This window comes from Phaenicophaeus curvirostris, chromosome 1 (genome assembly GCF_032191515.1).
Source record: "Phaenicophaeus curvirostris isolate KB17595 chromosome 1, BPBGC_Pcur_1.0, whole genome shotgun sequence".
NCBI classification, from domain to species: Eukaryota; Metazoa; Chordata; class Aves; order Cuculiformes; family Cuculidae; genus Phaenicophaeus; species Phaenicophaeus curvirostris.
This window is the reverse complement of record NC_091392.1, coordinates 95940447-95967343: the sequence shown is the minus strand read 5'-3', so window position 1 is coordinate 95967343 and position 26897 is coordinate 95940447. Positions and strand designations below refer to the sequence as shown.

The following is a 26897-nucleotide window of genomic DNA, read 5'->3' as shown; positions in this document are numbered from 1 at the left end:
TTTCTACATAATCCTTTTCAACTACCCCACACTGTAAAAAGAATTCAGATGGGAAGCAACGGTTCTGATGCTCCTTTGCTAAGAAGCAGACCTTCTAACATTATCATGTCATCTAACATATCTAAGATAAAAAGGTTTCTGTCATTTGTGTGTATATATATATATATATATATTAAGCAGTAGTTGACCAATTCCCACCCACACTTGCAATATTTTACTCCCACTTTTCTTTTTTATACCACTTTCTTCTATAACATTAATAGCAGATATTGTAGAAATTGTTGTTCTCACATAATGTCCAAATACTATTAATACTCAATGCAATTTTTACTAGGATACAGAATCATATTTCAGTGAAAAACACAGTAAGCATGTCCATACTAAAGTACTTCTCAAGTATAGAGTCACATGCTTGAGATTTTCTAAAGGATGTTAACTGCTAGGAATATAAACATCAGCTTCCAAACATACACATATTACCAAGGCTTTTTAAATTCTACCCATATGTTATGGTTTTATGCAGCGAAACAGATGTGCATCCTTTGTGGGGTCATACCTATCACTTGCCACTGCACCTCACATAACATGCCTCAGAAGCCCTCCAAAGCCAAAAGGAAGCTTACTAGAATAAGTAATTCCTGCACATGTGACAACTAAGGAAGCCTGGCTTCATACAGATTTTTATCTGGTGCTCATCTGACTTTAGGAATAGGAATGCAGAGCTTTATCTATACTATTATCCTAAGTTATACTTTTGTAATGGCTGTCCTCTATGTACAAACTGCAATGGTTAATAACTATAGCTTGAATGGGCATATGCAACCGAACACTAAGGTATTCACAAATGCAGGAATTAAACACGTTTCAGACCTATGCTGCCTGCCCTCCTCCAGTCAAATATGGGTCAAGGCAGACAGATGGTCTTCAAAAGTTACTAGGGAGGGATTAAAAAAAAATAACCACTAGAATTTATATCAGGATCACTATATATTATTTCCTTAATACATCAAGCTAGACATGGCAGGATTAAATTCTAATATTTTAACTGTGTCATTTTTTTTCAAATATATATTATTACTCTTTTTAGTAGTATAGTGTACAGCACATGTATTAGTATACACATACGTTCCAGAGATTTGCACCAATGACATAGTTGAAAAATATCCTTGCACTGACAGAAGGTCACCAAAACAACTCAAGAATGCTTGCATCCTAAAAGAATAGCTGAGGTATAAAGTAATATAAATTACATTTCTCCAGAACACCCAACTGTGAGAACACACAGAGTTAATTCTGCACAATTCATAGCAAAGCATTGGAGAAGACTTCTACAGTATTTCTAGCCTACTGGGGCTTCAGGAGCTTCCAAGTCCATCACTCAACTACATCCAGCATACACCACCTATGCAGTTGTTAGAATCTCACTGTATGTAACAGCAATTATAATTGGACCAAGGCATTCACTGGCAAGAAACACACACATGAAGATTTGTCTACACTTCATGTAAAGGTGAAGGAGGGAAATTTACCATTAAAAACATAAGCTGAATGCAACACTTACTCACAGTTTTGTTTTCCTCTTCCTCTCCCCCTTTTTTTGTTTTATAATTTTTTTTATTAAAAAGGGAACAGAAGCAGACTGCTTCTTGTCTGTTTCCTAGGTCTTTCCTGAATTAATATCTTTTGCTAAATTTGAATAGGCAAGTAAAAAGAAGAAAACTTAAAGGTTTTAATTAAAAATATGTTTTATAGGAAAATGCAAAAGGAAGATTTGAATCTGTATATTTAAATCACTTGTTTTTTAAACAAAGCATAACCAAACAGAAAAAAAAAAGTGCTGTAGTTATAAAATGAACTTGATTTCTAAATAAAACACATTGCAAGGGGCTATGCCAAAACTTGTTTACATTTGGTCACAGCAAGGCCTTTAAACTCAACTAGTAAGCTAGGTTAAACAAGCTTGCATCACATTTGACCAGTGTTTGTAAATACCTCTAACACGTACCAGTTAAAATGCATATGGTTTAAAAAAAAAAAAAAAATCACTTCCAAACATGGCAGAAACAATAAAAAGTACATCTTATATTCGACATAAAATAGGATGGCAGACAATCCAACAACCTTTGTACATCAGTCACTGCAAGAGTTCAGGGGCATACCTTTGGTTCAGATACTTACTTGCCCTACAGATGAATTCTTTTCTTTTTTGAAAAGACACACACACAAATACACTATATATACTTAACACAGATTGTATACTTAAAAAGAGATCACACTACACTTTTACACCTCCTATATGGAGACCAGCCATTCTTCAGATTAAAACTCAACTCCTATTCAATTAAAACTATTTTCTTTGCTCAGTCCTCAAAGTTACTACATTTCAAACTACTTATGTAGGTTGCAGACCTTTCATTTTGCGCCTATATTAATAGTGGCTTAACCAAGTAAGTTAGCTCTATGAGTTCAATGCTGCCCTCCACCTTCTAGCCTAAGACATTGCATTAGTGCAGTCATATGTGATAACTGAATATTCAAGATGTAGCATGCCACATATCTATTAGTTTTTCTAAAATCTTAACACCAACACTCAGCATTTACTTTCTATTTCCAAAACATTCTCCATTCTCTCAGTTTCCGCTTATGTTTTATTTGTCAATACTTAAAAACACAAACTCATCAGGAGCTTAAAAGTGAGGCAGTCCACAATCCAGCCTCTGATACACCATGAGACAGATAATGCAGAGTCTAATCCAAAAACACCATGTAAATTAAAGACGTGACAGTACTGACATTCAGTAAGTGGTTTGTTCCAAGACTTGGGAACTGCTATTTGCCCATCCAATTCCATTCTCTGTGATTTAAAGCCAATAACTCTGTTCAGTTGCATGCATACTTTGAAGATACTTCCAGTTAATTCCCAGTCCACAAAAGCATAATTCAGGAGCCTTCTGGTCCTGGCAAATCAGTCACATCATGGAAGGACAGTTTCCTCCTGGGCTTCACATATATTTTGTGCACCACTTTACCACCCCTGCCTGTCCTCCATCCACAGAGTACTTTTCTACTAATCTTATTAATGCCCACCACTCTGGATGTTTTCACCATAAGAACATGTTCTAATCTGAAAACCATTTACTTCTGAATATACAGTACTGAATTGCAGTGCCATCAGAAGAAGTACAGCTCAGCTTCTCCTCTAAACATTACTTCAGGCTAAAATACTTCTACATAAATGCTCTACGTTTATTACCAGGTTTCAGAGCATCAGAGATACATTATATTTATTAATAAAGTGTCATAAAAATATTAGTGAAAGTTAAACAGGTAACACAAGGATACTAGGGAACATAAACACTCAGGTTCCAGTAGCAATGTCTGCTTTGTCAGGTTACATATCCCTTAAGTCTGATGGAATGTATTACACATCATGTATCAAACCACACAGCCAAGAAAACTAACTTCTGAAGTTCTGGTTGGGATTTTGATTTTGTATTAAGTGAAAAGTGAAAAAGCAAGAATCCTGTTTGTTTGAGCTTTTAGTAAACATTTATACAGAGGTTCATGAAGGCACAGTTTTGGGCAGATGACAGGCACAAATATCATTGCATCAATCTCTACAGTGTGAAGAAAGAAATCGGTCACAGGCAAACGCAAGAGTTAACCCAAGCGCTCTCCCTCTCACAGAAGCCAAAGGGTCCTGTCTTTCCTCTGGAACAGGAAGGTCGTTGTGGGATCTTTACTGCCGACTGTCACATGGGAAAGAAGCTCCAGGTCTTTCAGATGGAAGGCAGCATGACTAGCTCCACAAGAACATTAAATCCAGGTTGCTTTCTGCAGATTTCAGTCTTGATTCTCCACTTGTTCATATTTGACACCTCTCTCCACATAGTCTTCGACTGTTTATTGTCATTCTACCCAGAGTTCTCATCTTCAGTTCAGCTGCCATTCCTCTGTTAATCCTTTATTTTTACTCCTTTTTGTGCCCTATTCACCCTCAGGAAACGTCTGCTGTTTTTTAAAAACAAGCAAACGAACAAACCAAAAACAAAAAAAAAAAACAACCAAAAAAACCCCACTCAAATCCATAAAGAACTCCTGCTACCAAATCTTAAACAAATAAAACCTCCCCTCTGGGAAGAAAATACAGTCTTAGGATTTTTTGCTATCATGGAAAAAGCTCTAAAGCTTGGAAAAGGCCTTGAAAATATTTAGATTCTAGACAAACGTCTCCCATCTTAATAGGTTTTGAATAGCTAGAATAGAGCTAGATTTCTCACTTTTAGAAGTGATGGAGAATTAAGCCATACTATGCCGTTATCTTCTCTTTCCAAGAAGTTTCAACTCCCCCAGAACCCTTTTAGCTTCTACTTGTCAAATCCCTGGGTGGTAAAAGGAATGTAAAATAAAATATAATGTTGCTTGTGAAGTATTTCTAGACTGAAACACTTGATCAGTTACACAGATAAGGCACCTACATTCCTAGTTCACCCCATTCTTGTATTTTTTCTGCCATTCTAATAGAATTTTTCCATATGTTCATCTCCCCCATTTAAGGAAGCTACTATAACAATGATCATGACATTGCAACTGATATGACTACTCAATACCAAGACAGTTAGAGGACAAAAGTATATGATGTGAAGAAGGGGCGTGTTCAATTTTATAAAGAGAAAAATCTAACAAGCGATCAAAATGCAGACTCCAACAACTGGAAAGGGACTTAACACAGTCAAAATCTCCTCATAGTGGCAGATGGTGTAAGAAAAGAAAACAGCTACAAACTGTGTCTTGAGAGATTCAGATTAGGTATCAGGCAGAATTCTGTCCTCTAGAAGCCTGTGCAGCACTCAAATAGGCTACCTGGTGGGTCTGCAGTATCTCCATTCCCAGAGGGTTCCAGGAGTCTGCTACTGAAAGCCATGATTGTTGACCTGACAAAACATTGCATTGAGCAGGAGACTGGATGGACTAGATGGACAACATTTTATGATTTCTCTGACAATTTAACATCTCTGAAGCTGATATACATTTCAGTATCAAACTTTAAAAAAAGATTCAAAGTGAAGAGCAGATTCTGATTTAGACCATTCAGCAGCTTGTTCCATAACCAATGCTAAAATTATCACCAGTCATCATGTTTAGGCAACATCAGAACTTGAAGCAAGTGTTTTGTCAGTATCAGTGAAGTCTAAACAGGCACTAATTAAGGGATTTAAAGTGTTGCTGGTTGGTCAAAATCTACCTGTAGTGTTTAAGGACTAACAACTGCAAAGGATACAGAACCTGCAATTCCTATCATCCCCTAACTTTTTTATACAGAAAGCACCATATGTAAATGTTGCCATCCAATTTAGAAACTAAGCCACAGCTACTATATGCAGTAACTGTCCTGTAGATTTAAAAGCCTCACCTTTAAGTTTTTATTTTGTTTAAAAACAAGAACATTTTAATGAACGATTCCATTTTAATTTTTTCTCTGGAATCTGACTAGTACCAGTTGTCAGACCTTCGGTGAATCATAGAATCATCAGGTTGGAAGAGACCCACAGGATCATCGAGTCCAACCATTCCTAACAAACACTAAACCATGCCCCTCAGCGCCTCGTCCACCCGTCCCTTAAACACTTCCAGGGAAGGGGACTCAACCACCTCCCTGGGCAGCCTGTTCCAGTGCCCAATGACCCTTTCTGTGAAAAATTTTTTCCTAATGTTCAGCCTAAACCTCCCCTGGTGGAGCTTGAGGCCATTCCCTCTTGTCCTGTCCCCTGTCACTTGGGAGAAGAGGCCAGCTCCCTCCTCTCTACAACCTCCTTTCAGGTAGTTGTAGAGAGCAATGAGGTCTCCCCTCAGCCTCTTCTCCAGGCTAAACAACCCCAGCTCTCTCAGCGGCTCCTCATAAGGCCTGTTCTCCAGCCCCTTCACCAGCTTTGTTGCTCTTCTCTGGACTCGCTCCAGAGCCTCAACATCCTTCTTGTGGTGAGGGGCCCAGAACTGAACACAGGATTCGAGGAGCGGTCTCACCAGTGCCGAGTACAGAGGGAGAATAACCTCCCTGGACCTGCTGGTCACACCGTTTCTGATACAAGCCAAGATGCCATTGGCCTTCTTGGCCACCTGGGCCACTGCTGGCTCATGTTCAGTCACTGTCAACCAACACCCCCAAGTCTTTCTCCTCCAGGCAGCTCTCCATCCTGAAGCTGGTATCAGTTGTCAGACCCTCAGGGAAAGATGGTGTTGACTGGCCCACCAAACACAGGGCAGCACACTAGTCACCCATAGGTTCACGTGCTAACAGACAACTAGCAATCATTCCACGTGTCTTAATTACCCTTTGGGGCCTCTGAAAATCCAACAGCTGGAAATACAGCTCCAGCCTGAGAGGCTAGACTAGCATTTAGGCAACACACGGGTGGAAGGACGAAATGTCACAGAGCAGAACTCGCAGATTTCATCACCGTATCATGCGTAAGACGGCATCCACACACAGCGCAGAGAGCCCTTAACCCCGCGCATCCTCCGCAGAGCCCGACACCGATTACAAGCACAGCACAGGGCGAAACGCGCGTTTCCTACTTAACACCCGCAGCTCCGAACCGAGCCGAGGGCAGAGCCGCCCGCGGCCCCGGAGCGGCCGGGCGCGCCTCGGGGAGCGGCGGCAGCCGAACAGCGCCCCCTGCCGAGCCACCCGGGGCCCGCACTGCGCCGCGACTCCCGCGGACCCCGAGCCCCCGCTGCCCTTCCCCGCGGTCCCTCCTCGGGGAGAACCGCCGCCCGGCCCTGCTCGCCGAGAAGAGCGACTAGTAGAACGCTCCAAGACTTTTAACGACCTTTTAACGCGAGCCTGGGCAGCGCCAGGGAGCGATCGGCATCCCTCGTGTGCGGGGCAGGAGCCGGGGCGGGAGGCGCTGCCCGCCCGCAGGCTTGAAGGATGAATTCTCCCAGAAATCTTACGCATCTTCTATTACTTTCCGAGGATTGATTTTAATCTTAATTACGAACTTCCCAACAGTCAAAACTCTCGCTAATTTGGAGCCGGCTCCAGCTCTTCGCCTGACCTCGCCTTTAAGACGGGGAACGGCTGCAAACAGAGGTGGTGACACGTCTGTTCAGCACAGCTCACACTGAACACAAGACATTATCATCTCCAAAGAATGAACAGTGTCCGGAAACACTGGAAAAAAAAAACCAAACCCAACCAAAAATAAAAAAAGCCCATGCTATCAGAGGGACATTCTAACCTCCCCAAAAATGTAATTATTAGGTGAAACTTTAGCTTAATTCAAAGCATTCCACTTTTTGTAACACTAACTACTCCTTATATCATATATTCTGCTACTTTCCAAGGGCTGATTTTAATGTTATTGTGAACTTCACAACAGTCTCTTGCAAATTTGGAGCTTTGGAGCCAGCTCTGACCTTGCACAGGAGATGGGGAAAGGCTGCAAACAGAGGTGATTATAGAAGATGCATCTGTTCGGCACAGACCACGATGAACGCAAGACGTTAACAGTGTCCGGAAAAAGACCATTTGGAAAAAACATGGTGTAAAAACCCCATGCTGTCTGAGTGACACTGCCCAGCTTTCAAAAAAATACCATGATCTGGGCGAACTTGACTCTGCCTCAGCTAAAGCATCACACTTGGTGTCACGGTACCTACTTTCTGCATCCCCGGGTCCCGCTGCGGGACGGTGCTGCCCCTCGCCTCTGGAAATTAGCAGAATGAGGAAATTAGCAGAATCTTCAGCTTGGAAAGGCTTGAGGGGGGGTGGAATTTCAGTTTCCTGCCTAGGATCTACTGCATTCCCATCCCGCTGTTTCAGCGCAAGAGGCAGCAAGGCACTTATCTGCCTGTTTTACAATACCTTTTAAAAGAAAAAAAAAAATAAATTGTAGAAAGTACTATGCGGGCAATCATTTCACACTCAGAAAAAAAAAAATCCAGAATAAGTTACCTACTAAAACTATTTAGACCATTAAAAAAACAATGCAGAACCACAGCAAAGCTGTCAGGCAAAAACGTTTATGGGCATTTTCAACTGGAGACTGTAGTTACTCTTCCTGTGGTCTTGACGTTATAAAAACAGTCTTAAAAGCGACTGTAGTGTGCCCCTGTGATAAATAATGTTGCATTTCATGACAGTTACTGTATTTACTTTGTTCTATTCTGGTTTATGCAAACAAATTCGGCACACACACACACACAAAAGGAATAAAAAAATAAAGTAAGTATTTCTCTACAAAGGGCAAAATATCTCATGGTGATCAGGCCATTGGAGAGGGCTTCTCACAAACAGCCAGTGTTTAAACTGACAGGGTTGACAGAAGTAAAATTCTGCCCATAAGGAGAATGATGTCGTTTCTAAGCTTTGAAACTTAAAATGAAAAATTGGAAGCTAAAGTATCTGCAATTTCAACTCTAAATAAGATCTTTATTTAACTCTTAGAGTAGAAGCCAAAACTGGCTCACTTTTTTTTTTTTTTTTATTTGAAACCACAGAAAACCGATACCCAACCTTCAGCAACATATTACCAGCAAGTAAAATGATTGATGAGGCTAATGGAATACAGGGGCTTTCCCCCTATTTTTCATTATAAAAAATGGTACAAGGACATTGCACTTACTGCACATTTAACTTCTTTCATTGTTGCAATTTTGTTTAAAATAAAAATTACAAGATTACTAAATAACATGGTAAAAATGCTAGTTTTGAAAGAAAGAAGAAAAAAGACTTTGTCCCTCCCTTAATGAAGACCAAACAATAGAAATCAGCACACTTATTATTTTGTGTCATGTTAAAAGCTTATTAAAATGTACCAAAACACAGTTCCGTTATGATCGTGGAATTTTTCAAATGAATGCAATACAGACTACAATTCCCAAAACAACACATCTAAAGGATATCACAGTGCTCCATATTCTAAAAAGTCATTTCTTTCTGGTAGCTATTCATAACAAATGACAGCCACAAATATAATTATGAAGTAATACACGTGGTCCTAATTGTTTTTTCAAAACACTTCCCCCATTTGTTTTGTCACTTCATCTAATTTTTGATTTAAATTTCCATTTTAAATGTGTGCTTAATGCAAGCAGCTGAAGATAGTGTGCAGATAAAACAAAAGTCAAAGTCAGCTGAAGTATACCACAAGTACGTTCTAACCTTGACTCCTTGCATATTGCTTCTAAAGACACCAACAAAACTTTCATATTACATTCAGAAATGCTGTCATCAGTTTAACAATATTCATATAACTAAAATAATAGTCTGGCATAATTCACAGCTTTATATTGCTAAAAGTAATACCTATTGGATAAGAGAAAAGAGTACGGTACAAAAATTTGGGGGTTTGTCACATTTATATTTTCTGTAAAAGTAGCACCCAAAGACTAAAGAAACCACCACTGCATTCTGATTCAAGACTCAGAGTGTGAATGAAGAGATTTTAGTTGAAAAGAGGCATATTAGGTCCGTCTCCTAAGCAAAATAATTTACAGTAAAAAAAAAAAAATCAAACTGTTTCATTCTAGTAGCAAGAGAGAAAAAAAACCTAAAAAGGAGAAATAGCACACACTTAATTAGAGAAAATTGAAGGTGAAGGGAAGAAAACAAAGCTGTAGTAGACATGCTCCTATTTTTTAACGTCCTTTTTTTTTATTATTTTGAAAAAGAAATTTAAATTAAACATACTTTCAGTGCACCCCAAAAGTAAATATGTTGCTGAAAAAAAAAGTACATTAACCAAAAAAATCACTTCATTAATCAGCCATTCAGTGTAAGACAAAACCAAGTCTGTGATTCACATAAGTCATCAAAATACTCTGCTTGCATTTCAGACATGATACACAAGTCATGAAAGGCAAGGAGACAGTAGGAAATATATAAAGTTGTAAGGAGACCACAGCTCAGGCAAAACATAGATAAATCTTGGTTTTATCAGAATGCATTGTTTTAAGAAGTACTAAGGACATCCCACTGCTAATAAATAAGAAAAAGAAAGTACACAATAGCATAACATGCCTGTTTTAATCTTGGAAAAAAGTACTTAAGTTTTTATTTTACAAAGATGTCTTTCAGTTGCAATCTTTTTTCTTATATCAATTGTTTGATATAATTTATTTTACTCAGACTCATTTTCACAGCTGCCTGGTGATTTTGGTAACACTTCCCACTTTAACTACAGCACCACTTAGAAGTTGACAAGATAAGTTTAGTGTCTCAGACAAAAAATTAATAGAGACTAAGATGTCAATCGGTATAAAAAGAAAACTAATATCAAGCTGTTTCATGATGTTTTGTATTTGCTGGCCAGTTTCAAGGTTTTTTCAATACTCAGCTGCCCCAAGATTCTGCAGTGATGTGAAAATCAGACACACGTGAAGGGAAGAGAAACTTTCTGTGTGCCCAGCTGAGAAGACTGCTGAAGCACGACACCAGGAAACCACTGGCATTAAGGACCTACTGCAAAAACCCCTTCGATCACAGGATGCAATTAACCATAAGACACAAAGCTGCAGGAAAACAAACCTCATTATTTCCACTGCTCATGGAAATACTTATTAATCTTGAAAACATCTTCCATATAAACAGAGAAACCTTCCGTTCACAATGACTGAATAGCTGATTCTTGAATGCAGCTTATTTGAGTGCACCTTAATCACAGAACAAAATGTAACCCTGTACAAGTTCTCATCTACCTTCATCTAGTCACAAGTGATGTCCAAATGTTTATTTAGTCAGAGTTTTCTCCAGTCACTGTATCCATGATATCCTCCCCAAAAGTGGCCAAAAACGTTTTACAGTGCTACGTGAGCCAACTATTGAAACCAGAAGAAATGCAGTCAGGGAGATTGCCTCTGTCATGGGTGGGCAGTAATACAGTCTAATGCAGCAAACTACTTTCAGGCTTTTGAAATATAAGAAAGGAGGCATTTTCCTCATTTTCATTTGGGTTTTTGGATTCTAAACCGGTTTCAGTTGATGGAAAATCTTCATTAATCTCAGTCATGCATGTTCTAGCCTTCCTAGCACAACGCAAACTATTACAGAAGCAGGGAGTGTTTTCCCTCTCTCCTCTAATATTTATGAACCAGTTTTCAGTACTTGAGATGATTGGCTTGCTTTGTCCAAACGAACAGGAGAGTGACCACTAAGAAAGAGCAAAATTACTCACATCGGATTTTCAAAGCACTTCATTGTACAGTCAGCATCTGAAATACATGCCCAAAGCTTCACGTACTGAGCATAGCCAGCTCTCAAAGAAGTCAGATGGTTCTGAAGAAACTCAAGGACTTAGAGAACTTTTCTAATGATCAAAGATAGTATCTTTATTTCTCAACCAGCCTTTTAAAATTTTGCCAGCCATTTTCTAATTTTCATCATATACAGAATAGGCTGGCGTTGGGATTTTTGTTTGGGGTTTTTTTGGCTTTTTTTTGTTGTTTAGTTTCAGTTTCAGTTTGGGGATTTTTTTTTTTTACAATTGTCTATTACATTACAATAACGAAGGTCAGGGCACTCTTTGCTCTAGCTACAAGGAAAATAAGATAAGCATGATTTGATTACTGTTTTACTTTTCTACCAACTTGGTAAAAAAAAGTGCCCCAAAATTTCAAGCCCATAAATATGAGTAATAAGCACGTACAGATCGAGTCACAAGTTGGATGACTGCACAACGATGTACTGCAATTATGTATTCTTTTTTTCCAGAATTCCCTAAGAACATGGAGCTGGAGTCAAATTAAAAACATCTTCATCACTAGAAAAAAAGTGTACTAAAACCAATACAACTACTCGCATGAATATGCAGAGTGGGATTTAGACTGTACTCTTTTTGTCCTGTATGAATTATCCATCACATTTCTATTGTATATTATTAAAGTGACTTGCTTTTTTATCCTCCCAACCCCCACATCTGTGCTGCTATAATTTACATGAATTGCAGTTAATGATCACTTGCATTATGCTTAATCAGCATATCAATAATATACTCTGCACAGACTAAGTAGTTCTTCTTTCTTTCCCCTTTAATGAAACCTATAGAAATGGAACTGGTATTTGACTGATTGGCATTACAAAAAGGTTGCCTAGGCAGGTGCTGGAGATGGTAGTACAGGATACAGGCCTTGTGGCTGCTGCCAATCATGCTTAAGCATCAGCAAAGCCCACTATTATATTTTTTAGCTCCATTGCTTTGCTATCTAGAGAGACGGATGTTTTGTCCTTAAGGGATTTTAATGAGCTTGACCAGATCAGTGTTACTGATGCCAAGACTGTGGCTGTGTAGGATGGTTCAAGCAGAGATCACATTCTTACAGGGTGATATTATTAACCATGGCCTAAAACACTGCCATTAGAGTGTTCTTATGTGGGACACAGGAATCTTTGCATACAAATGAGTTACAAATCTTAACATGAATATTCAGGAATTTCTGAAAAGCTATTATTGTATATGCCCAAGTTGGGGCAGAATTAAAAGAATAAGAGCTACCATTCAATGCTGAAAATGACAAGCAATGAATTTGGGTTATTTTGCCAGAAATCAATCAATATTGTGTATCAATAAGATAAAATTATTAACCTAGTAAGAGGTTTATTAAACACTTTGGCTAATTTATTTTTTAAAATTCTGTAAGTCACTGGTTGCAGTATACTGACATTTATGGATTCAGATGAGAACGCTGCTGCATGCTGGAAAAGAATTGGCACACCACCAATATTCTCATTGGTGAATCACAGCCTCAAGTGTAGCTCTATTAGCTTTACCTTGTAAATCACCACTATGCTATTAGCAATCTTTCAATATGATATGACATCTTTATTATAATGTTTTTCTACTATAGTTTAAGTTCATATTTTAGTTAGCTGAGAGACAGATGCAGCCATATTTACCATGTTTAATTAATTGACTATAAATAAAGGGCTGTAAAAAGAAGGCGTCTTTTTCATATGATGTTCAAGTTGTCAATATTTTACAGTAAAATGACAATTCAGCTAAGACATATTATTTCTACACTTTTAAATTCGTGTTTTAATATGTAAGCATAAAATTTCACAGCATTTTTGAAGGCTACAGTTCTCTTACAATAATATTTACAGAACATATCTACATTAATTTACTACTATGCAATTTTTAATTAAGAAATTCATTAACTTATAAGAACATAAGACAATTCTATGATTTACTTTAGCTTTGATATTACAGTAAATAGGAACAGCATGCACAGACACACGGTCAACTTGTGCTGGATTTACCTGACAAAAGCTTGCAGAAGCTAATAAAATTGCTTTGAGAGATCTGGGGACCCTTTTTGATGGGGTAATGTAGCACATCTGTTTTTCCTACAGCCCCCAAGATACCCTGTATCATTCCCTACCAACTGCTTTAGGCATCCAAGGCAAGAGGGGCACAGCTGCAGGGAGCAGAGCATAGATCTGCACAGCTGCAAGATGAACAGAGCAGAAAAGTGAAGTAGAGGAGTGCAGGGCAGCTGGGAGAAAAAAAAAAAACCAAAAAAAAAAACAATAAAAAAGAGAAAGAAAAAAAGGAAAAAAATGCAAGTGGAGACAAAAAAACTGATGAGCTAGAAATTGCTGGAGAGTTCCCTCTTGGACATCCTGTTTATAGAGGTTTCTTATTGGGAAAAGTCAGCAGGAATAGGCACCAAAAAGAAACATGAACCCTCTTCCCTGTTCTTCCCCATGAGAATGGAACAGTTTGTTCAGAAACACAGACAGAGATCCATGTATAAACTCAAAAAATAAACCAAGCCTTAGTCATTAAATATTGCTAAACACCTGCATAACACTTTATATCAAGAAGACACTACTTTAAATATTAACAACTGAATCCCATAAGGCAGAGATGCAGAAGTGCTGTTACCACTAATCTCTGTAAAAGTGATAAAGGCGAAGTAACAGCTTGCCCAAAGCTGCAGAAGAATTAAAAAGTGGATGTTTACAGTCCTACAAACCAACCAACGAGCAAATCCCTGCCAACATCAAGAGTTCAGAACAGAGTTGGTTTGGAACAAGGATAGTGACTGGACTCTGAGTTAGCAACTCCATACCCTTACCAAAACTAGAGACAACATTTCCCAAGGACTTAGAATTCACAGTACTGTCTGGCAAAGTTTTACTAGTAAGGTAGAAGACACGGGAAGACAGAGATGCAGGAAAACTTCTAGGAGTTGTCATCCTTGAGGTAGAAAACAAAAATAAGACTGTCACAGAGGAAGAGAACAAAAGCACCATGAGAGTAGCCCTGAGTGACAGGACAGCAAAGGAAGGAGCCACATATCTTGGAGTGCCATCTTTTGTCAAGAACTTGCTGGCATAGCCTTCTTGGAGGATGACAGAGGCTCCAGACACCAGGCCTTCTGCCTGCCAAGAGGTTTCTGTTTGTTTGTTAGTGGAACAGAATGCAGGAATACAAGTCTCCTTGCATATCTACACTGTGCAATGTAAAAAGAGTGTAATGGGTTGTTCCTACACACAAACACACGCACACAGACACACACACACATTCCACAGAGACAAGAAGTTGGCAAGTGACCAGATATCAGCACCACTGAATGGCTATGCACTGATATCCGGTCACTAAAAATTTTAAAACTACTGGTGGCAAATTGTATGCAAAAATGATGGAGTCGGCAAGTTTGAAAGCACAGATGGTCTAAGACTGCATTTTTACCCCTCCAAATAGAATGCCTAGTTTCATTAGATCTGGATACAAGGTAAATAAAAAAATAATTTAAAAAAAAAAAACACAGAACCCGAAGAACATTATTTAGACATTTCTTTAACAACATTTTAACTCATAAGTAACAGTACTTGAACAATTCACCACAAAAGTTATCAAGTAAGTACTTACATCACCCACTTACGTCATTCACCTTTCACTACTTCCATCAGAATAAATTAACAAGTACCACTATGAAGCAGTCCCATGCTATCTTTTAAAAATACACACTTGTGATAAAAGAAGGAACAGTATCTAAAGACTTTTTTTTTTTTCCTCAATGCAACTCTTGCTTTCATGTTCTCCAATAAGAGAGTAACCTCTTCCTAGGGATTACAGGCAGTGCAACGTATGTTCTAAAGAATCATACCTATATGAGCCATATAGTGCAAGTTTAGAGCAGACTATTTTTGAAGCTGCAAAGAATCAGGGCTATTGCACAGCATCCTCTGAAGAGGAAACAATGGTTAAATAGCACATTGGTCTGTAGCAGCACTTTTCCATTTCACAGTCTAGTGAACTCACCCCATGTGATGGGTAGGAGATCCAGCCCAGCTCCCCTTGAATTGTTTTTGAATCCAGCAGATTAACTACAAAAGAAGACAAAATGAAGAGGAATGAGTTTCATTTGCCTCTGTCCAGTTAACCTCAGTTACCCGTACCAAAAGATGTGTTTATTTGGGGACCTTATGAAGCAGATGATTTGTTCAGGTGGCCTGTTAGTTATCTACAAAGAAGAAAAAGTCAGACAAATGAAATGGATTGTCTTGTTTATCTTAAAACATGGTATGAACAGCAGACAGGGGAACTTTTCAAAACAAAAAAAAAGTGACAAAAAAACAAACAATGGATTGCTAGCCAAATTAATTACAGCAGGGGGTGAGAACAGAGCGCTTCTATCAGCTGCACAAACTACAGCATCTTCCCCTTGGACGCCTGAAATTTGGGTCAATGCATCTAACTACATAGGTGAGATCTGAACATTTTAATCATTATTTGATTAAAGGCCTCTATTTGGCATATATAATTCTCTCAGAATACAGGAATAAATAATGAATGCTGATTAAAGCCTTTCCTGCAGTTCCTTCTTCCTTCTGATCTAATTTGTTCTCAAATTGTCTTATAGTAGTGAAGTGTTTTCTAAATGTCACATGTAATACATTAGATCTAAAAGTAATTATTTACAATGTTATAAGTTCAGACAAATGTACTTTTAAAGAGGGTCATCAATTAATTGCTAATCCTGATTTTTTTTTTCAGGCATGCAAACGCAACAGTTCTCAGGTAAGAAGGCAGATATTATTTGTAGACAGTCTGCTGCAGACATCTTCCAGTCAATCAAATCACAGTGGTTTATACCCATTTTAAAACACAACAGTTATTTAAAACAAACAAATAAATAAAAATTAAAGGATATTCTTCTTTGGACTTTACTTATTTGGTTTTTACAAGCACAAAAATGAATTCTCCTCCTTATCCTGGCCATATAGTTGCTAAGTGCTTAATCACACAGTTCCTAACAATTTATTTATTAATATGAAGCAGAACAGGTGAATTGATATGAACTATCATACAAAAATAAAACAGCCTTTATACAAATGATATATAACATGAGCCAGGAATGTGCGCTCGCACCCAGAAGGCCAGCTGTAACCTGAGCTGCATCAAAAGAAGCGTGGCCAGCAGGTCAAGAGAAGTGATTCTGCCTCTCTATTCCTCTCTTGTGAGATCTCATCTGGAGTACTGTGTCCAGTTCTGGAAATGGAGCTGTTAGAACAGGCCCAGAGGAGGGCTACGAAGATGATCAGAGGGCTGGATCACCTTCCATACAAGGACAGTCTGAGAGAGTTGGGCTTGTTCAGCCTGGAGAAAAGAAGGCTCTGAGGAGACCTTATAGCAACCTTCCAGTACCTGAAAGGGGCTACAAGAAAGCTGGGGAGGGACTGCTTACAAAGGCTTGTGGTGATAGGACTCGGGAGAATGAGCATAAACGGGAGAGGGGCAGATTTAGACTAGACATAAGGAGGAGTTTCTTCACCATGAGGATGGTGAGGCACTGGCACAGGTTGCCCAGGGAAGCTGTGGCTGCCCCATCCCTGGAGGTGTTCAAGGCCAGGTTGGATGGGGCCTTGGGCAGCCTGGTCCGGTGGGAGGTGTCCCTGCCCATGGCAGAGGGGTAGGAACTAGCTGATCTTTAAGGTGCCTTCAAACTCAAACTATACTATTCTATTCTATATGCAAACCAATGAAGTATTAGCACACAACATAACAATGCCATTCAGCACTGCCCCAATCTGTGCACCTTCGATAATCATTACCTGCAATTTGGGCTTACTTGCTCCCTCCCCATTGTTTTCCCTTCAATATGGAAGTTACCGACAATAAAAAAAGAAATAAATACCATCATATGCAAAGGAATTTTAGTATCTGAGAATGATGGATCTATTAGAGGAGGCTCCTGTAGTAGTCTGAGCATCTCCACCATCTATTTGTAAGCCTGAAGGGTTGTCACTGCTCCCAGAACCAGATGGTCTGCGTACTGGTGCTCAGAGGACATAAAAGAATAGGCATAGGAAAGGAAAAAATGAGGGAAATTTCTACGAATCTGCTAAGTTAAGCTATTTGTATTTCATCATTCTTTTAATTGCTGTTCAATTTTGGGCATCACTTTAAAAACAGAGCTAAGGAGGCAATTCTTTCCTGTTACTGGTATGTAGAGGAGGAAACACTGTTGGGAAAAACAGGTGTATTGGAAAAAAGACCTCATTATAATCAACCCAACCATGAATATACACTTTTGTCTACATTTGTCTGCATGCACACTTGGATTGTGTCTGTGTATACATGCAGTGCTATACTACCATGAATGAGCTGTTCTGCCACCTATGTGAGGAAAAATTACTTCCCCTGCAGTCATACACCCCTTTAAAAGAAAACAACAGCATTTTGAAATTTTACCTACATCAATAAACAAAATATCTTTCCTAATCTTACAGAAAGAATATAATCCAGTATTATATATTTCTTAGTTATAAATTTATCAATAATTAAATTCTCAATCACCAACAAGAAGAAAAATCAGTCAGCCCTTTATTGAGTGCATAGGGCTCCAGATAGACTATTCCGAAGCAAGGTTTGCATTTATATAAAGAAAATACTAATAAAAATACAAAAGGAAAAAATGCACTTGCTTTTGTGACTATAAATTTCCACAGATTATGGATCTCCTGGGATGAGAGACATTTGTCGTGCATCTGCGATATACGGTGGTGAAGGAAGTATGACTTCTGAGGTAAATTACTTGGCAATAAGTTGCTAAGGCAAATCAATCAGAAGTAAACTTCAGTAAAATATTTATTCTTTAAGAATAAGCTTCTTGAAAACACAATTGCAGCCACTCTGAAATGCATGAATTCAGTCTAAATTCATCAGCTTCATCTGGAAAAATAAACAGGCAATAGAATCATAATCTGGTGGCAGCTTCCTTCTCCAGAGCTGCCAAGCAGCCCAGCAGTCAAAGCGCGCCCTCAAGGTGCCGATCAGCATTCAGTATCACTGTATCTCTCTATGCCACCTCAATAATACAAGCTCCCTACTGCCTGTTTACCTCAGAGAAGGTTTACCAGGTATTCCTACAAGAAGTACTCACAGGCATTACAACAGGGCCACAGGGGGCAATTAAATATTCAGTGCAAGCCATGTGCCACTAGGCAACTTATGCTGCAATACACTGAGATCAAATCTACCTCATTAACATTTTTTCAGCCTCTCTCCATTTCACTCATCTTCCTCATCTCCTTCAAACTGGCACTGCTAGGCAACCTACTTTTCCATGGTCATACGTGTTTCACTTCATTTTAGAAATCCTTATAACGCAGGTTTTCACACTAACTATACAGTAGGTTTCCAGCTTAGATGCAACTCAGAGAATGCAAGTAGATATCTAAAGAGTGGTATGAATGCTCCCATTAATGACAAAAAAAAAACCAAAAAAACCAAAAAAAACCCAAAGCTATGTTCCAGACCCGTAACTTTTTATTAATAGAAGTAGTTCTGTGCTAAACATATTTATATGTTTTCATATTGCACAGTCCTTAACTTCCTCTGTTTTCATTTGTGCAAGAAGGACCAAAACTTGTCATGTCAAGCAACTATTCGGTATTTAGGGAAATCTGACCAGAAAACCTTAAGTTCCTTCTAACTAAACCTATCTAACCACATGGTCCAGTGATTATGAAGACGACATATTCCAGTTTTGGGGGAGAGTTTTTTGTGAAATGCCAAGAAATAAAAGACCACAGAAGGGGAAAAATACCCATAGAAAGAAAATCTACATAAATATCTAGGTAAAGCAAGTTATTATTTGTCTAGTAAAAACTACACTACAGGAAAGCAGAAACAGAGTAGACTGCCTGTGTGCTGAAACTGTGTAGAATCCAACTGAAGTTCATACATTCAATACTTTTTCTTTATAAAAAATAAAAAAAACCCACTAAAGAACAGTACAGTTTTGGTAGAAATATCTAGAATAAAAAACATAATTCCATTCAGCTAGTCACCTGAAAAAATTGCCTGCCTCTCCCTGAAAAGAGCTACTATGCCACTCATTTTTCCTGTAACTTCAAGAGGGAGTTGTACACCTTGATAGAGTAAACGATTAATACAGAACTTGCAGGTTGCAACATTCATGGTTCCTAGACAAAAATGATAGGGAAAGGTAGTGTTAATTTTGTCATGCCATGTCCTAACTCTACATAGTAATTTGGAAACTGAAGGAGAAAATAGCATATACTAGGACTGAAGATATACATAAAGAATGGATAGATATTAATTGTCTGAATCAGGATTGCCAGGGTCTTTCTGAAGTGTATATGTTTCTAAATTAATTTCCACTCTGTTATCTCCTTCTCCTGCAAAACTGTGCATCATTCAGCTCTTTCAGAAATCTGAGGTTGACTAGTCAAACTAACTGAACAGCTTTGTTGCTGACAATGAACTTCTCCTACAGAATGCCTTGAAAAGGATCACTGTTTATGCTAAGGAGACACAGAAGAGTTCTAATTGAACAACTTTAAAAAAAGAACAAGTACTGTCCAATAATCTCAGTGTCTTGCATTTGTTCCCATCACATAATTAACTCCCTTTAAACACAGTGGTAAGTATGAGGGAGTATTTGCTGGTATTAAAATACTGCAGTGCTATAAAAACTGCAAACATTGCTTCTAAAAATTAGTGACTTGGTCCTTCTGTACAACATTCTTGCTCATCATACTGTACACCCTAGCTATTTCTGCCAAGCTGGCAGCATACTGGCCAAATGTCAATTAAGAACATATTGTCTTTTTAGAAACTCTCTTCTTGTAGAAGCTTTAGAAGCTCTCTTCTGGCCTTCCACACTCACAACCCCAAAAGAAAGCATTATCAGTTCCCTCAACATGCACTTCTGCTTAGGATGTAAAGATGAGTTTTTTCCAGCAACTGGAGCAGGAACGTGGATGAGAAATGCAAGGCTCTCACTCCCCTTTTCAAGGCATCAGGCAGAAGACGAATAAGGGCTTGGATGGAATCTGACACGCGCACCCACTCATGGTATCAGAAACTGCTTCCAGTCTTAGGGTGATGGCAGAGGGCCTGCTGTGAGGCTCACTAACAGCAGGTTTCATCAGGAGTGATGTCAGTGAAAGAAAAAACTGTAAAACCAGAGAGATACCTGAATACCGTCTGAAATCAGCAGCATTTCCAGAAGCATATGGAGTAATGACTGCTACAATGAACTCAACACAGGATAAATACCTGTCCCATTAAAAAAAAATACAAAAAGAAAAAAACATTGAGACAGGTAGAATTATCCTGAAATCCCCCTCACTTTCTAATAAATAGGAAGGAAAGCCTACAACTTGTGATATCTAAAGAAGAACCTATAAACAATGTCCCCACTGGAAACCATTTCCAAATCATATTCTCTACATCAAAAATACAGAGTGATAGCCAATGAGGTAAAATATGCAAAATATTTCTTCTTCAGCTTATTAACATTTTCAATTAAAAAGTTAAAAGAGTGAACAACAAATAACAAGAAACCATCACTGGTTTTTCTTTCCTTTTTGGCATCAAACTGTCAGTTTAGAAATAGGCTAGTTAGTCATTAAAAAATGCTAACAAATAGGGAAAATTAAATTTGCTATGCAACCAAAAAAAACCCAGTGAATGTCTATAATTGAAACGCGACATATAATCCTGAGCAGCAAAGAAAACGCTTTGTGGCAGGAATCCAGACATAACTTGGTTTTGGGGTGGGACAGAGCGGAGTCAGCACAAGCCCTGATGTACATTTTTTAGAATACTGGTGTGTTCCCAGCAAAAAGGACTTGCACCTGGATCTTCACCCACCTATAAGCAGAGATCTGAGGCTTCTCAACTCTCCATTCCTCCTGTAATGGCAAAAGTGAAATAAAAGCTGCGGCAGACCACTTTTGTGTCTTCGTTTGCAATACCTACAGTGAGGCTTAGCCCTAGCTAAGCCAATGTTGCATCTTGGTGCATTCACCATAATTGTCAACTGGGATCAGTTTTTATGCTTGCTGATGATGATATCATCCTGGAATTTGCTAAGGTAGACCACAAAGTCTTTGGGAAGGAAAAACCAATAAATAAATAAGGAAAATCAATAGATAAGAAACCACTCTAAGAAGCAATGTAATACTCTCCTCACAGAGGGGTGTCCAACACTGAAGCCTGTTCTAAGCAGCAGACCTGGGGCTTGATTTGCTGCTTGTTCATTAACAAAAAAAGTCAAGTCTCCTGTGATTTCACAGTCCCATATTTCCCCTCAAATGTTATAATGAAGATGTAATTATTGCTCAAAAGAAAATGACCTCAGCATAACAGAGATGTGCTAGGTCCCCATCTACTGGTTCTGCTTTTACAGCCCTGACTCCCTCCAGCCTAGGGTGCCCTAGGAAGCAAAGTGACAAAGTACACAGAGTAAAGTCTCCTAAAAACAGTCAACAGAACATACTTTCTAAAACATATTCAAAGCCAAGCGCCAATAAAGTTCGGCCCATTTACTAGACAATGCTTTTCCAAATGAGATTTCTCAAGTGAGATTTCTGCTACAGCTCAAAGCCACACTACAGTCCTTTGAGAGGCACAATACTGTGAGATCTGCACTTTCAACCCTTTTTGCCTATGCCATTATACTGTACAATACAAAAGTGATTTTGAGCAGAACATTCCAAATTTGGCAACTGTCATGTTCAATCTGTGGTTAAATTGCTGACTGAAGAACTCCACCAGGGTGGGGGCAAGAGATGAACAAACAAGGGAAAATGAAAATGAATTAAAAACCAGTTGCTCCAATACTAAACACAAGAATCTTCACAAAAGACAACTGGATGGCCCAAGCCCCCACCATTTTCATTTAAATGTTTGGTAAATAACTGTTTCCAAACATAAAAGATTCTGTTACAAATCTCAAATGAAAAGACAAGCTATATATGTTGAGTTACCCTATAGATTATTGCTTCTATAGAACATATAAGGGTCCTACATCAATTCAGATTATTTGGTAAACTTTAATTTTATGGCAGCTACGTTCAGCCTTTGAAGAGGAAAAGTTTAATTTTCCTCCCAAATTTTACTCTTTTCACCAAACACACTCCAAGAGCATCTGAGGCCAGACTTAGATACGTGAGTTTTCCCTACAGCTCAATACTGAAGCATCCAAAGCAGCAGCCTCACTGTAAGTTTCTCTCAAAAAGCTGCCATGAAGGAGTGAACACAGGACAGTGATGAGCAATGCAGAAATGCCTATAAATAAAAGCACAGATAGTAAACTGCGAAACCAGAGTCAATCAGGGAGGCTCTATGCCTGCTGCATAGAGCTCCTCTCTGCTTGCTGCACACAGCACGTATTTCAGTACTGGTTGGGTTCCGCAGTGCTCCCATGCCCCCTTCACAGCGGCCCAGCCCATGCTAGCCAGCAACCACAGCTCTTTGTGTGCTTCAGCCCAGCCAGCCTGGCCATCGCCACCTGCACCTGATGCCCAGTAGAAGCTCTCCAGCAGTCTTCCTGCCTTCACTAAGTATGAAGTCCGCATGTGGAAAAAGGACAACACTATCCTATGGCTCCTGAATATACAGGACAACAACAATCAGGTCCAAAAATAAAAGCCTCAGATGAGTGGTTTCAGAGAGCAAAACTGTAGAGCTGGACTGTTCTTTAGCAGGCAAAATTGGAACCGATTTCAAAGTGGAACAGAAAAGTAAATGTTTTCTTGCTAGAAAAACTTAGGAGTGTTCACATAACACTAAAATATGTTCCCCTATCCTATCGTGGAGGGACTCCAAGCAACAGCTAAGGCAATGCAGCACATGCAAAGCTTTCATCTTATCCTCTCATCAATCTGTATCAAGTCTATACAGGTGTGCAGTCACACTCAAACCTCCTCACTTAGCACCTTGCAGAAACAATTCTGGCTACTGTAAAGAAAAAACAATGACAAGCTGTTTCAGCACTGATGACAACATATGAACTAGCAGCTCTTTTTGTAGAAGCGAGATGATAAATCTGTATGCTGCTTTTCCTCGTGGTACCTGTCTGCATTACGTTGACAACCACCCATCCATTCTCATGGATGAACACAGACAAAACAGATTTTATTTCTTTTTTATTAGTTTGAAACATGAGAGTTCTCTTGGTATTGTTAAAGTGGTGTAAAGCTCAATTTCCAAGTATGTAAAAACATATGACTGGTAGGCTGGAATGCAGTGTTTATCAAAGGGGCCTAATAAGGTTTCAGTTTTATTAGTCTATTTCCTGTAAGCTGATATGTGCCAGTTCATTTCATTAGGACAAGGATATAAAAATTAAAAATGGATTAACCTAATGGGTTCCAAATTACTGTGTCGCTTTCACTTCTTTGCATTCATTTTTTTTAAAGCAGTTGCAATTGGTCCTTTTCCATTACCTCCTACAAGAGGCATAAACCTTTAATATCTAAATGCAAAATGGGGGTCACTGTGTCAGGAGTTTGAAGGAAAGAAGGAAAGAAGGAAAGAAGGAAAGAAGGAAAGAAGGAAAGAAGGAAAGAAGGAAAGAAGGAAAGAAGGAAAGAAGGAAAGAAGGAAAGAAGGAAAGGTTACCTAAGTTACCTAAACTAAACCACTCCATGCCATTCACCAACTCAGAATAGAAGCAGGTCTCTTGCAGGATTTGTTGTAGTTGCCAGTCCCACTGGGTGGCCCAAATTCTGAGGCACGTAAAATGGCTCCAGATGCCTATGTCTAGTCAAAACTCAATATCAAATATTACTCAAATGACTTTAATAAGCTCTGAAGCCCTTCTCAAAAGGTTTTAAGCACATAGCACAACCAAGTCGTTTTACTTCTGCATTTTTCCTCCCCCGGAAAAAAAATCCCAACCAATATTCAGCATTTACTAGTTTTGCAGAATTGATCTCTTTAAAGATCCGACAGAGTTCCGAGCTAGCAGAGTGCAGAGTGTCACAAAGATCCCCCTTGGGAAGGCTTCTAGCCTTGGTCTTGAGACCACCAAAAACAAACAAAACAAACCAAACAAAAACAATAACAGCAAGTAATCAATACTCCTTTAAGAACAGAAAGTTTTGAGACATGGACCAGAGCATAAGTCCAGCAAACAGCCACTCATTTTTTTAAAAGTCTGTAATACTCTGCAAGTGAATCAGCTGGCATCATGATATAACTTTAAAAAAAAAATTGCTCTAAAAAAATTCCTCACATGGGGCACAGTAATACAAAAAGCTAGGCAAGTGAACATAATTGTGTTTGGTTCGTTTGTGGGGGTTTTTTTATTTGTTTGCTTTTGACTTGTAAAAACAAAAATTCCGATAATCCTGAAGTACTGCATTTGGAAATCCATCTACTCAGCTGTGCCCTGACAAAAGTAGTGCCAAGCTTTTCTTCTCTAGTTCCATTAATCAAGCTTGAATGGGCTATGAGATGCTTGGGTCCTTACACAGATACTTCTCAGATAAAATAAACCCACAGAGCGAATGACTAAACATCTTGGTGCAAACTGGGGGAGAAAAATGCCAATAGCATAAGAAATCTCCTCAAATGTCATGTTGAGAAAATCAAGATGCTAAAACCAGTTTTATTTTCCAATACAGTGATGTCACCAACATGATATTTTCATTGTTTGCCAGGTTAACAGAATTTATGGAGGTAATTAATGTAGAACATGTGTGCTGAGCTATCCATATGAAAAATGGAATTGCCCCGACTTCATTTGCTGCCTTTGCAACCAAAACCCCGCTAACATCTTTTTTCACTATTTCCATATGTGAGAACTACAAATATTTATAACAAAGGTAAATGCTCGAATGACTGTTCTATTCCCATCTTCCCACAAGCCAGTCTTTCAGACCTCTGTCTTCGGCTTTTACCTCTGCTTCCATTACTCTCCTACAAATGGCAGCAGATTCCAACATGTTCCACAAACTAAGCATCTTCCTTACACCATTTCTCCAGAATTGCTTCCCTTGATTAGCATGGGCAACTTGTACTTCAATTTCTTGAATACCCTCTGTCCAGCTTTAACTCAGCTTTTGGGATCAATACAACCAACTAACTATGGGAAAAGTAATGTCTTTAAGCATATAATTATTTTGCTGTGCCTTTTCTTTAGGGCATGTACAGGATCAAAGCATCTCCCTTCTGGTAAACAACACATACGAAGAAGGAATGGGCATGCAGTCTACCTGATGAGGAAAAGACAATCTTTGACTTCTACACTTCATGGCTGAATGTTGATTTAGGGGAAGGAAGAGACAGAAGAAAAAGCACAGGCACAAAAGAAAGACTCTGGGGCAGTGTGGGCGGGTGGGCTGGAAACAAAAGACACTCCTAAGATTTCCCCACAGTTGGGTTACCTCTAGATGGTTTGGGTGAGCACAGCACATTTTCCATAGCTGTAACCACAATCTCCAGGAAAACTAAACTCTCAAATATTCCTAGGACAATTGCTCCCAAAGATAAATCACACATGGGAGAAATGTTTTAGCAGGATGAGGCATTTACCACCTCAGAACCTCTTTCTATATAAACACTTTAAGTGGGTGTTCTCCACAACAGGTCCAGTAAGGCTGAACAGACATAACTTGCCTTCTTTTTTTAAAAGAAAAGAAACCACCCTTAAAGAAAGATTAAGTAGAATGGTAAAAATGCTTCTATACCCTGTCTTAACTGCAGCCTTTTCTACCACAGAGTTGACATGCACCACTGGTAAATCGCAGTCACGAAGCTTACTAATGTAAACAAAGCTTGGACTTTCATGGAGGCAAGGAATTTCTTAATTTGTGCTTCGCTCAGTGTTCAGATCATTGTCAGCACTGTATTCTGGGTTCCTAATGCTGCCATTAATCAGAGAAAGTTTGGATTTTGGTTTAATTTTTCTAAGACTCTGGTCTAACTTTCATTGCCTACCTATCTTCTTCCTTTAATCTGTCTTTCCCCCCAAAAGAGATTTCTCAAAAAGCCTTGCCTCTTGAAAAATCAACCAGAGCAAAAGCCCTCTATCTGCCTTCTGCCTTCTCAATAACTAAATGAAGAAACCCAGTGTCACTGGTTGCTATTTGTTACTACTGCACAAATTTTGTGGGAAGCCTACCACAGACCAAAATATATTTTTGTGCTTTAATTATTATTTATTTAAATGGTAACTCATCACTCTAGAGATTCTATGAACCCCTCTTCTCCTTTCCTTAGGCACCAATTTAAAAAGTGTACGTGTTTAATTATTGTCCTCTTACATGAGGTAGCTATGCTTTAGCATAATTTTTTAAACATTATTTTTAAAAAAAACAGACCAACGCAATGCAAACCTTTCCATCCAAATATAGATATAAAAATGGTATGAGAAACCAGCTGGAAATACAAAAAAGCAAGTGTCATTCCCACACCTTATTACACTAAACTGCCCTGACTGAACCTTAACGTTCACCCTATTGTTCACCTAATTGCTAGCAAGTTTCAAACACTCTTCGTTTGGTCTGCTATTCTTCTTCCATCAATATTTTCCCAGCAGATTAATAGGATTTTCCTCTATATTTTGCCTAAAACAGCAGGACATAGTTGTGTAATGAAAAAAAAAAAAAAAGGAGCATGCACGGC

General features: G+C 38.8%; 1 protein-coding gene across 2 annotated transcripts in view; it reads right to left on the bottom strand.

The window, feature by feature from the left end:
* Window positions 1–26897, bottom strand: part of EPHA3 (EPH receptor A3) — a 225728-nt gene that overhangs the window by 192431 nt on the left and 6400 nt on the right. For both annotated transcript variants that reach the window (XM_069869140.1, XM_069869130.1), the window contains exon 2: window positions 15270–15334. In XM_069869140.1, the coding sequence (XP_069725241.1) occupies window positions 15270–15334 (65 nt within the window). The remainder of the gene's footprint in view (window positions 1–15269; window positions 15335–26897) is intronic.